Raw genomic sequence first — 13,412 nt, forward strand, 5'->3', positions numbered from 1 at the left:
AATCCTAGCTACTCAGGAGGCAGAGAACAGGAGGATTGCAGTTCTAAGCCAATGCAGGAAAAAAGTTCATCAGACCCTATCTCTAAAACACCCAACACAAAACAGGGCTGGTAGAGTGACTCATATGGTGGAGAGCCTACCTAGAAAGTGTGAGGCCATGAGTTCAAACTCCAGTGCTGCAAAAAAAAAAGAAAAACAGTTTTCAAAATATAACTAAATCTGCTTTACATTTCTGGAAACCTACCTCAACACTGACAGTTTCAATTTTTATACATAAATTTGTCTATCCAGACTTAACTCAAAACTTTTAAAATATATGAAGGGCAGGAGATGTAGCTGAGTGGTAAAGTGTTTGTGTAGCATGCTCAAGTCTGCGGGCTCAGAGAACTTTCAACTGCACAATACCGGTACAAAAGACCAATCCACAACACAACAAAAATTTTTAATTTTTTTAAAATTAAAATATATGAAACACAGAAAGTACCTGGATTATAAAAGGTTTTAATATCAACTCAAATGTACATGATTAAAAAGCTTTTGATTGCCACGTAAATATTCTATTTACATCATGTATTAAACTAATAAAGCATAACTTCCATGTTACATCAAATGATTTTATCCTGTCACATTTCAAATGAAATGTTGGCCTAAAAACTACACTCTTGTCATGAATAATAAATAACAAGCCAGGGTAGCCCACATCATCAACGGGCTTCTTTCCAAGCTACCAAACATCACAAGTTCATAATTTTCTTGTTTGTGATCCCAAAACTGGCAGCATTTTTATTTCATCCACTCTATTCTTATGTATTTGAAAAGCAGGTGTTATCCATCTACCACACGAGCACTGTTCACCATACCAATTGAAGGAACCCAACTTGGCACTGCATTTTGGACAAAGCAGCTGAAATAAAGCACATGTGTTATTTCATCCATTCAGTTTTATATGAATTGAACAACAAGCTTTGGTAACATAGGATATAAAAATAAGTAAGAGATAGTTCTTATCTTCAAAGAATCTAATCAGGGAAATAAAATGCATTGGAAATTTACTGTAGATCATGAATTACAATTATTGTATAAGAGGCATTTTGTACTCATGAAGAACAAATGAATTCCAGGTTGGAGGAAAAAAAGCTGAACTTAAGACTCAGGTAAGGATTTTTGTGGGACTAGGGTTTGAACTCAGGGCCTCACACTTGCTAGGCTTGCTAGGTGCTCCCCCACTTTAGCTACTCCACCAGCCCTCATACATGGCTTTTAAATTTGCAACTTAAGATTTCAAATAAAAACATCATGGATAAAGGACAGAAAGCATGTTAGGATTCTCAGTCCTATTACTAACTGATATTGACAGCACACAAGTCAGAAAAACTGATGATCCAATAAAATAGATACATCCAAAAATACTTAACAAGTCAATTATATTTTCTCTAATGTAGCTCTGGCATTTTTTTTATATTTAGCACTTTAATCTATACATGAGGTATAAATAGTATGAGGTAGAGATTTTTATTTTAAATCTTGAGCTACAGAAAGTCTTGACATAAAACTCAGAAACCATAAATGAAAAAACTAACACAGCCAGGCATGGTGGTACAAACCTGTAATCCCATTATTACTTTGGGAAGCTAAGAAGGAGGATCATGAGTTTAAGGACAGCCTCACTACACAGTGAGGTCAAGACCACTGTATAGGAACTATATAGGAAGACCCTGTCACAAGAGAGACAGAGAGAGAGAGAGACAGACAGAGAAATTCCAGCACACAGAGTACAGAGGCAAAAGGACCATGAGTCCAGCTGAGGCTATATAGCAAGGTCAAAACCAGTCTGAGCTACATAGTAAGACCCTATCTCAAAAGAACAAGGATGAGGAACGTAACTCAGTGTAGAGTACTTGCCTAGCATGCACAAGATCCTGCATTCCATCCCCAGCATTGCAAAAAAAGCACACATAAGTGTGATTTACAGTCTTTCACAAAAAAAGTCCTCTGTGTGTGTCTGTGTGTGTGTGTCTGTGTGTGTGTGTGTGTGTGTGTGTGTTTTCCAGGCTAAAGGCAGCAAGATCAAAAACACAAAAGAGAAATAAAAGATAAATTGGAATTCATCAAAATTAAAAATTCTATCTGCTACAAATAACACTATTAATCATGGGAAGTGATGCCAGGCATGATGGTACATACCTGTAATTTCAGCTACTTGGTAGGTGGAGATTGGGAGGATCATGGTTTGAGATCAGCCTGGGCAAAAAGTTAGCAAGACTGCATTTCAACAAACAAACCCAGCTTGGTGGTACATAGTTGTAAATCCCAGTTATCGGGGAGTGTAGGTAGGAGGATCATGGTACAAGGCCAGCAACCAACAAAAAAGTTTAACACCCTATATGAAAAAGATAACTAAAGCAAAAAGGGCTGGGAGTGTGGCTCAAGTAGTTGAGTGCTTGCCTATCAAGAACAAGGCCCTGAGTTCAAACTCCAGTACCAAAAAAACTCCACAAAAAAAAAAAATGGGAAGTGACTGCTATTGGATGCATTAGTTTGAGGGTAATGAGGATTATTATGGTGACCAAAAAAACTATGGAATTATACAACTTTACATGGGTGAATTGTAAGGTAAGTGAGTTATATTGTCTCGCTATATAGTCTGGGTTGGCCTCAAACTTGTGAGCCTCCTAGTATTACAGAAATGTACTTTCATGCCTGGCTGAGTTGCATCTTAATAAAGCTGTTTTTAAAAAACAGCTAAATTTAAACACTTTCCAGGCAAAACACTAATATAAACTAAGTCTCTCCAAGTATAAATTACAAATACATCTGCTCTCTTTTTTATAAAGCTATTATATTCCTCAAATGAGATTATTATAGTAAAAAGGTTTCATAAAATATCAATTGTACAAACTTTTATATGAACCACACAGCCTTTCAAATTCATTAAGACTGAACCAAGTGACACACGTTTACAATCACACCACTCAGAAGACTGAGGCAGGAAGATCACGTGTCGGAGACCAACCTGAGCTACATAGTGAGACAAATCAAAACAAAACAAAAAAATTCATTAAGATTTTTAGTATAGGTGGTTGGGGTTGTAGACCAGTGGAAGAGCCATGCTTGGCATGCACGAAGCCTTGGGTAAATCCCCAGTACCAAAACATAAACGAAAAACTTTTATTATAGAATCCCTCAGATTAATGTCAAGTATACCTAAAGGAGAAAAATGGATGACAAAGAACATTTATTTGACTGCAGTCCTTAACAGGAAATGAAAAAGAATCTCATCGCAAGCATACTAAATTCAAAGATCAGTGAAAGAGACAGAGAACGAGCATAAGTGAACAAACCATTAAGCCAACAGAGAAAAAGAAATTTTAAACCTAATTTTAAAATCTAACCTACTTGTTAAAAGTTCAAATTTTGTCAAACCTATTTCTAATTAGTTTAAAAACAAATGTTAAGGCTGAGCTATTCCGGAGGCAGAGATCAGGAGGATCACGGTTCGAGGCTGGCCCGGGCAAATAGTTCGCAAGACTGTATCTTGAAAAAACCCATCACAAAAACACACTGGTGGAGTGGCTAAAGGTGTAGGCCCTGAGTTTAAACCCCAGTACCACAAAGAAAAAAAACAAATGTTAGACATATTTGAAAAAATATAATAGTCTTATAAGGAATCTATTAACTTAGGTCAGTGGTTTTCAACCAAATGTAATTAATGAACTTTGAATTGGCTGTTTTATAAAAAAATACTTTTTATAAAAGTATTGCATTCTTAGCATGGAAAAGACACTGGGCTTAATCCCCACCATCAAAACAAACACACACAAAAGTTTATTTTTGGTAGCCTTAACTATACTGCAAGGTATAATCTTCAAAAAGAAAGGTGTTAATATGGAGTAAAACACTGGTAAAAATATAGTTGAAAAAGCAAAAACGAATCAAAATAAAGATGATACAATGTAATTGTAGAAAATCAAATGTGTTCTCACCTGTCCATCTATCACTCCCAACAAAGTAGATTCCATCCACTGTACAGGTTCAATGAAATAAGATGTACATTGAGCCTGACTCCCTGTGGTAAGCATGAAAGATGGTGTCATTCTCTTGTGGGCAAAGGCTATAGGCCCACTTCCTTCATTATGATCCAAAATACTAGAACGTCGAAACAAAGATCGCCTGCAAGCCCCAAACAAAAACATTATTGACTTCCAAGAAGATTTTAAGAACAAATGAAATGTATAGTATTTCTTAGAGGACAAAATAATATAACAGTGATTATGCTACTTAAATTTTTAATCACCCCTACAATCTGATTACTTCACTGTTAAGTTATATTCTTCTGGAAAACAGATTTGAATTAATCATTTCTACAGTATTCAATTAAGCAAATTCTTCCTACAAAAATAAGAACACAAAACTTTTAAGTGCTTTTCAGCTATATTAGGACAGAATAAAATCTCCAGAGGATATAAAAATATTTTACCTGCACTTTCTACATTTGTAGAGAACTTCATCTTTTGATCCTTGTGAAATGGTTGTTGGGTCAACAGCAAAAAGTTCTTGAGGTAAATTCTGCAATTCTGTAAGACATAATTAAAATGCATGAATTTATCAGTCAACTTTCTGCATTTTCTAACAAAATTCAAATGCAAAACTGAGGCAATGAGTGCTAAAGTCAGATTTTTTTTTTCTTTTTTGGCATTACTGGAGTTTGAACTCAGGCCTCACATCTGCTAGGCAGGTGCTCTACTACTTCAGACACTCTGCCAGCCCTGAACTCAGAAATTAAAAAAACAAAACAAAACATGAAACTGTGTTGAGAGGGTGAGGTAGGAGAGAACAGTGAGTATGTCTTGGGTCCTAGATCAGACTGCCTAAATTCAAGTCTCAGCCTGCCACTTATAATCAATGTGATCTTGAGTGAGTTATTTCTGGCTAACCCACAGTTTCAAAAGGAAACAATAGTACCTATCTCACAGGATTGCTGGAAAAGAGAGATAATGCATTTAGTGTCTAAATAAGTGACACCTGAAAAAAGTCCAATATATGCCAGCAATTATTACTTACCTGGATACTTCTCTGTAACCTTTTGTAAACGATACTGCTTATAAACTGCACTGGAGGTATCCACTTCATATCCCATTGCCTGATACAATTTCAGTTGCCATTCAAATCCTTCATTCATCCTGTAATAACAAACAAACACTCAATTTTCTTAAATAAAATCACATTACAAAAGTTGAATTACTGCTATGACAAAGTACTCACTTAACATCTGGTTTGATAGTCTGAAGGTTTTCATAGGCTTTTTCAAAGGTAAGTTTGTCAGTCTTCATCATGAAAGCAGTCACTACAGCGACACTTCGACTGACTCCTGCATGACTGAAAAAGAGACCTTCAAAATAAAATAGCAAATAGCAACAATTAAAAAAAAAAAAAAAGACAAAACCCAGCCCTCCATTAATGGTAAACTCAAGTGTACTTCTGCTTCTACTCAAACCCACAGCTTCTGAAATACTACCAATGTACAAAAAAATTATGCCATTATTTCCTTATTCCTTTTGAGTTCTGAACAATGTGAATGTATCACCTACTCAAAAATAATTGCCCTAATTTTTTAAACTCTTGTAATGGCTCCAGAACACCTCTAAGTTCATTTGCTCTTAACATTCAGGTCCCTCCAGATCTGGTTCCAGATGTCTTTCAATTCTATCCCTAGTTTCTATCCCTCATGTAAATCTTCAGAAGAAATGCTGGCACAGAGTACATGCCCAGTAAATTTCAACTACTGCTATCACATTTCAAGCTAACCAGCAGGTCTACTCAGGGATTCCCAAATACCTGTTAAGATTTTCTTTTTATCATTGCTGCAACATACTCCAAAGCCTAGGAATCATTTAGATCCCAGCCAATTCTCCCTTTCATCAATAACCCTCCATTACCCCAAACAAAATATTAAAAATAATCTCTTGGGGCTGAGGGTACAGCTCAGTGGTAGAGCACTTGCTTAACCTGCATGAGATATTGGGTTTGATCCCCAGTACCAAAACAAAAAAAAATATGCTTTTCCTCTGCAGTCGGAATAACTTCAACCTTTGTTAATCTCTCTTAGTACTGAAGGAGTCCAGGAACTACCATCCCAAAATATGGCACCATACTATGCTTACTACTTTAAATTAAAGGAACTCATTGCTTTCCCCTTGTTGTGTTTACCTATGCAGAAACTTTAAAAGGACAGAGGGGATCAGGTACAAGAGAAAAGGTTAGTTCGAGAAGAATCAATTTAGAATGCATCACATATGCACAGGAAAGCAATGCAAGGAATCTCCCTGTATAGCTTTCTTATCTCAACTAGAAAAAACCCTTGGTCCTCCTTATTAATGTTTATACTCTCTCTTCAACAAAATTGGAGATAAGGGCATAACAGTTTCTGCTCAGAAGCCGGGGGGGGGGGGGGAGATGGGGGATGACCCAAACATTGTATGTACGTATAAAGAAAAGGAAATAAATAAATAAATAAAAGAAATACAAAATTAAAAAAAAAAAAGGAGAGCAGCAGATGCTGGAAGAAGAAACTATCTTCTTGTTTTCTTAAAGTCCAGACCCACCAAGGATGAAAACAATTACCTCTGGTCTGTTCCCTGAGTTTCCATTAGCTAAACTCATATAGCAGGAAGAAAAACAAGTCCATCAGCATACCTAGACAGATATTGTCACACACCTTTTGTCTTCTATTTCGGTCCCACTCAACAGTCCAGAGATAATTACTTAATATTCATTGTCTGCTCTTCAGGCTCAAAAAATTTGTCCCAAGTCACTGTATATTTCTCCATGCCCACTGAATCCTCCTAAAAATCATTTCTATTCCCCTAAAAATTGTTTTCTCTTCCTGTACTCCCCTTCCCCTATGGAAAAAAGCACAGATAAGCTTCTCAATCAGGATGGACTAATGAATAATTATGATGGCTTCTGTGCACATAATAATCTATAAGTTACTTCTTCCATTTAATCTTTCCTCCTGCTTCCCTTTCTTCCCCAAGGCATGTTACAGAAACTAGAACCTCTCTACTCCAAAGCTAGCCATTAAACTAGAAATAAGGGGATGGCAGGGGAGAGGTGGCCCAAACAATGTATATACATGTCAGTAAGTGTAAAAAACAATTTAAAAAACTAGAAATAAGGCAACATGGTGGTGCATGCCTGTAATCCCAGCACTTACTTGGGAGGTAGTGACAGGAGAATTCCAAATTCAAGGCTAGCCTGGGTTACATAGTGAAACCCCACCCCAAAAAACAAAGCAAACAAAACAATGTAGAAATATTACTCTAACCTTCCTGCATTCTTCTGTGTAAGAGGTAGCCATAGAGAAATTCCTTTAAGACTGGGGCTGTAACTCAGTAGTAGAGTATTTGCCTAACATGCCAACATGACCAAAAAAAAGGGGGGGCGGGGAGAAAATCTGTGACCTACATAATCTGATAGATCATAGGACTCTCTAGATAGGGTCCTACCCTATTCCCCATCGGAAGTATTGCTACACAAAGGAGCCAACAACGCCAATACAGTCCTTATTGCATACTATCCTAACACGGGCTCATACCCCTTCTGTCCAATCCCATTTCTACACGACTGCCCATTCTTAATTGAATCCAAGCACAAAAACGACTAAAAGTTTTCCTGGGTCTTCATTTCTAAAGGGTGCATGTCATGTAAAACTTTGATTAAATAAATTCATTATGCTATGACGGGGAAGAAAACAATCACAACTTTCCTCCCCAAAACATCTGGTCTACACTGCAATCGTTGGGACAGGTGTCTGCCCATAAGGCCTTTAGAATGATGGCATTTACTTTATGAACCCCCAACTCCAACTTTAAAAAAAAGTTGCTAAAGAATGAACGAAAGAACCCATGGATCAAGGACCCGCCTCAAGACCTCCCCCTCTTGGGGACACTCGCGTCCCGCAGGAGGTGTGACGATGCTCCTGTCCCCAACGACCCGATCACTCACCAGTGCACCAACACGGCGCGGCCCTCGTCGCGGGCCTGGCCGATGAAAGCCACGCAGCGATCCAGGTGGCTAAGCAAGTCGGTCTCGGGCTTGTCCAGCGCTGGCACAAACAGGCTCCATAGACCCTCGAACCCGGCCCCCGCCTTGAAACCTGGTTCCGAGTCCACCGTCAGCACGGCGGTGATGCCGGCCTCTCTCAGGTGGTCCGGCTCCGCGACCGCCGCCGCCCCACCCAGATACAGCCCCGGCCGTACTTCCAGCATTTGCCCAACGGAGTTGGCCCCGCTGCCGCTTGGAATCCGGCCTTCAAAACCATGGCTCTGGCCCTCCGCCTCCAACATGGCGGCGCCGGAAGCCAGGTGTCGCGGCCCCTACCACTGAGTGGCGATAGGCTAGAGCGTCCTGATGCCCCACCCCCCCCCACCCCCACCCCCGCCACCGGCGGCCTCAGCTGCTCGGTAGCGCCCCTGGAGGACCACGTCGACAGCGGGAATACAGATTTAGGGGAAGGGCTGCTGCTGCTGCTGAGCCCTGTTCAGAACCATTTCAGCTCAGCTTCCCCCCAACCGTAGCAGGCTTTTTGTGATAAGACTTTAAGTAGAAGAGGCAGGAGGAGCAACCGAATTCAAATTTGAAATGAAGCTTCCATCCACTAAGTCAGCAGCATTGTTTCGTACATTTGAAGTAAAACATTTTTTCCTGCTAAGAATCCATTTATATTTCTCCTCCTGCGACTACTCCCCTCACCCAATTTTATGGGAATGTAAATTCTTCTCTTGATGTTTACTGTCATATATTTTGAAGGTATGAACCCCATGTTTTTGTATGTCATTGCCCTCTAGCCTGAGACCACCAGGAACCCACCTGTAGTTAAACAAGTTATTTTATTACTGATCAGAGAACTATGAACATTTCAAGGCATCTCAGTAACAGGTGGTAGGAAGAGCCTATTATAGGATTTGGGCTTTTTATTAGCATGGTTTTGGAGAGAGTTTAAAGAAGCAGGACTTTGCTCTAGATTGGATGCTGTCAGGAATCAAATTGACAGTGTGGGGGGCTGGAGGGGGGATTCTATGACTGGGTATCTCAGTCTTATCTATAGGGAAGGCATGCTACAGAAATACTAAATCTATACTTGGTTCAGAAGTAGCAGTTAGGGGCTGGTGGAGTAGCCCAAGTGATAAGCATGCCTGCCTAGCAAGCACAAGGTCCTGAGTTCAAACCCCACTGCTGCCAAAATAAATAAAAAGTAGCAGTTAGCAGTGTGTGTGGTGATACATGTCTATAATTCCAGAACTTGGGAGACTGAGTATGGAGGATCATGTTCCAGGCCAACGTGGGCTGCTTAGAAACCCCAAAACACAAAAACCAACAAGCAAAAAAGAAATTGTAGTTATGGTGCAAGTAGCAGTTATGGTACTAGCTTAAAGGCAAATGTGTATACCAAAAGAACAGAATAAACAGCCAAAAAATAAATCCTCACACTTATATCATCAAATGATCTTCAACAAATAGTCCAAGACCATGCAATAGGGAAGTGACAGTCTCCTCAATAAATGGTGTTGGGAAAAATTAATACCCACCTGCCAAAGAATGAAGTGAGACCTTTACCTTATAATATATATACATAATAATACATATCTATGCCCCAAAGAGACCATAATGGAACAAGACAAAAATCAGGCACTCTGTCATAATGTCTGCACAGATAAATATGAACATTGTCTGAACCACCAAATACTGATACCTTTACCTGAGCCAAAATTTTTTTTAAAAAATTTAGTCAAAAAGTCATAATATAAAATGTACTCTCTTTTCATTTTAAAGTATATAATTCAGCTGTGTCAACTATACTTAATTGTGTCAAGTTCTCTGGAACTTTTTCATCTTGTAAAACTGAAACTCTAATAATTGAATAACAACTCCTAATTTCCTCCTAGCTCCCACCCCCTGGCAGCTACCATTCTACTTTTGGTTTCCATGATTGTAACTACTCTAGATAGTTCATATTAAGTGGAATAATATAGTATTTGTTCTTCTGTGACTGGCTTATTTCATTCCACATAAAGTCCTATGAAGATCGTCCATGTTATAGCATATGATAGGATTTCCTTCTTTTTGTATGCTAGAATAATGTGTGTGTGTGTGTGTGTGTGTGTGTGTGTGTGTGTTATTTATTCATTTATTCACTGGTAGACATCTTGGTTGCTTTTTTTGGCTTTTGTGAATAATGTGGCAAAGAACATGAATATGCTAATGTCTCTTTGACATTTCTACTTTCAATTCTTTTGGCTATATACCTAGAAGTGGGATTTCTGAATCATATCATGATTCCATTTTTAGTTTTTTGAGAATCTTTTCCATAGAGGCTGCACCATTTTACATTTCCACCAACAAAGCACAAGAGTTCCAGTTTCTCCACATTCTTGTAAACAATTGCTATTTATTGTATATTTATGTATATGCATATATACTATTATGTATATATGCATATACATGAATATACAATAAATAGCAATTTATTTTTATATACTTATATATGCATGTATGTACACACACGCATACATACATACATATAGTTTTTAAGAAAAAGCTAAAACTTCTTACCAAGGTAAATGTTGCTCTCATGATCTGAACATGCCTATCCTTCCAGTGTCCTGTGCACAACTATAAAGACTATATGTAGACTATTATGGTTTAAACAGCAGAATAATACAACTTGATTTGGTTCTTATAAAATAAATCTGACTATCATGTGGGGAATAGATTAGAAAGGACAATTGTAGTGACAGAGTCCAAATAAAATATTGGGCAATAACTGAGTCAGGAAAGACAAGGCCTGGGGTACTGGCATAAGAAATGCAGAGGAAGGGAATGTGTTTCAGAGCTATTAAGAAGGTAGAAGAGTTGGTGGAGTGCCTACCCAGCAAGCGTGAGACTCTGAGTTCAAACCCCAGTACCACTGAAAAAAAAAAGAAGAAAGAAAGAAGGTGGAAGAGAGGAAGCTTTGAGACAACATGAATACAGGAGATGAAAGAGGGAGAAATCAAAGATGATGTTGTTTCTGGTTTGGCTCATTGGGTGGATGATGGCTCTCGCGTCCCACATGAGCTTGTCCTAGACTCCTAACTGAGGGTTATGGGAGATGCAGAAAAAGACAACAGACAGAAGATCAAACATGCATAAAGCTGGGGCCAGGTAGGCTGGATGCTTGGATGGAAACAAGAGGTGGAAAGGCAGTTCATGACATTGTAATCTCAGGAACAGGAGGAACCTGTGACAGTTTCTCTCTGAATGTAAACATCTTAGGAAAAACAGCTGTGCTGCATCTGGCCCACTTCTGGAGCAGAGGCTGTGCCAACTCAAGCTTGAAGTTTATTGGGCATAACTATGCTTGTCCCCTTAATGGGGTTTGGGGCTGTGCCAAACTGAAACTCGCAGTTTATTTGATAGACCTGTGCTTATGTAGTCCTCTCTCCACAGATGGCTTCATTCACCAACATAGGAAATAATGAAGGAGCCTTAGTTTGGAGAAAAGTAAATCTGCTTTGGGACACGTTGACTCCCAAGTAAGTATGACTGCTAATTGGTTGGATAGTAAGTTATGACACTCAGAAAAGCAGTTCAGTCATCATCTTATGAGGAGACTAGGATTGATGAGATTGTCTAGGATGCGAGTACAAGACAAGATGCAAAAAGCCAGGCATGATGGCATAAGCTTATAATCCCAGCACTTTGGAGGCTGAGGCAGGAGTATCATGAGTTTAAGGCCAATCTGGGCTAAATAGTGAGGCCCTGTCTCAAAAACGTTTTTAAAACTGCAAAAGGAAAGGAGTGACTGCTAAAGAAAAAAAAAAAGATTTAAGGGACAAGTAAATTAAAAAAAAAAAATCCCTGAGTCACAGCCAAGGAGATAGTAAGATAAATTGATACTTCAGAAGCCAAAGATGAGCCACAGAGAGGTCAAGTAAAGTAGGAAGTGAAATTTCCCAGTGGAGTTAACAACTTCAAGGTCTAAGTGAGAGTAGTTTCAGGGAAGTTATTGGGAATGGAGTTGGGGAAAGGGAGCTTGATTGCAGGGGGCAAGGAGGAAGTAGAAAATAGAAAAATGGAGGTAGTTAGTATGGACTAGTCTTTTAAGAAAAGAAAAGAAAGATGATACCATGCCAAAGGGAAATGTGAGGGAGGGATGTGTGTGTGTGTGTGTGTGTGTGTGTGTGTGTGTGTTTCTATAGGATTTTTTTAAGTTCTGGCAAAATACCAAGAGAAGGAAAAAAGAAGTCCTTGGGAGGGGGGGAATATATATATATATATATATATACATATATATATATATATATATATTACTATCTGAGAGTTGAACCCAGGGCTTTGCACATGCTAACCACCTTCTCTACCACTACATCTCCAGCCCTGGAGTCCTTGAATAAACTGGAGAGTGGAGTGTGACCCAGAACCTCTGGGTAGATTATCATCCTTTCCCACTGCAACAAGAGGAATGGGGAGAAGGATGGATGGAAATGCAGGGAGGAAAAAAGCCACAGGCATTCTGTTTTCTGAGTGAAAGAAATATCTAGTTTATATGCTAAGAGTGAGGACACAGGTTTGAGAAAAATAGGTAGGTTGAGGAAATTTTGCCTGAAGAGACTGGAGAATACATGTGAAAACTGACCTGTGGGAAAGGACAACTGAGGGCCCAGTCAGTGTTCAGATCAAAAACAAAAAAGCCCTGGATCATGCTGAATCACTTGGACCTCTGGGTGACTGGAGAATCAGAAGACACATATCCATGTAAGTAGTCCCCAATAAAAACCTTGGACAAAGAGGCTTGGGAAGGCTTCTTTTGGCAATACTTCACACATGTTGTCATACCTCATCACTGGGTGAATTGAGCACATCCCTGTGTGACTCTTCTGGGAGGGGATTACGTGAAACTGAACTTTACAAATGTACCTTTTTCCCTTGCTCATTTTAATCTGTGTCATTTTGCTATAATAAACCTTATCTTTGTATAATAGCTCTTCTGAATTCTGTGAGTCCTTCTAGTGAATCAGTGAGCCTGAGGAAGCCCAAAATGGTCTTCGTGACTATCAGTATATCACCTGTTTGTCTGTAATAGTGAAAAACTGGAAATACTTAAGTACTAGAAGTAATAGATTCGTTGAAAGAGATGTTTTATCCATTTAATGAAATTTTAGGCAGCAATTAAAAACTATTAATGAAGTGGTTCATGCTATCTACATTATAAAGTTTAAAAATCTGTGTTACAAATAGCAAGCATGTCTGAGCCCATTTATTTTAGAAAATACATATATACACATTTATATGAAAAAATATTGAGATATATATCAAAATATTAATAGTGATTATTTCTGGGGGGGCTAGCATTATAAGGGAGGCTTACAATC

General features: G+C 38.7%; 1 protein-coding gene across 2 annotated transcripts; it reads right to left on the minus strand.

Annotated features, from left to right (window-relative positions):
• Positions 1-423: 423 nt before the first annotated feature.
• On the minus strand, positions 424-8,370 carry Dusp12 (dual specificity phosphatase 12). Of its 2 annotated transcripts, XM_020181314.2 has the most exons (6): positions 8,005-8,370; positions 5,263-5,376; positions 5,062-5,180; positions 4,478-4,574; positions 3,984-4,170; positions 424-904 (listed from the first exon to the last, which is right to left on the minus strand). In XM_020181314.2, exons 1-6 carry the CDS (start codon positions 8,343-8,345, stop codon positions 743-745), a joined length of 1,020 nt encoding a protein of 339 aa, XP_020036903.2. In that variant the 5' UTR covers positions 8,346-8,370; the 3' UTR covers positions 424-742. The 2 variants fall into 2 exon arrangements, with proteins under 2 accessions (XP_020036903.2, XP_073903742.1); XM_074047641.1 differs by lacking the exon at positions 3,984-4,170.
• Between the last annotated feature and the right edge of the window lie 5,042 nt (positions 8,371-13,412).

The sequence above is a fragment of the Castor canadensis genome, chromosome 11 (assembly GCF_047511655.1).
Source record: "Castor canadensis chromosome 11, mCasCan1.hap1v2, whole genome shotgun sequence".
Lineage (NCBI taxonomy): Eukaryota > Metazoa > Chordata > Mammalia > Rodentia > Castoridae > Castor > Castor canadensis.

Bases quoted from the DNA above. Each gene is read 5' to 3' on its own strand.
- Dusp12 (XM_020181314.2), bottom strand. From the start codon at position 8,345: ATGTTGGAGGCGGAGGGCCAGAGCCATGGTTTTGAAGGCCGGATTCCA. The intron at 5,181-5,262 runs GTGAGTACTTTG...TTGTTATTACAG, and splicing joins ACTATCAAACCAGATGTTAA to GATGAATGAAGGATTTGAAT. The intron at 4,575-5,061 runs GTAAGTAATAAT...TATGTCTTACAG, and splicing joins GGTTACAGAGAAGTATCCAG to AATTGCAGAATTTACCTCAA.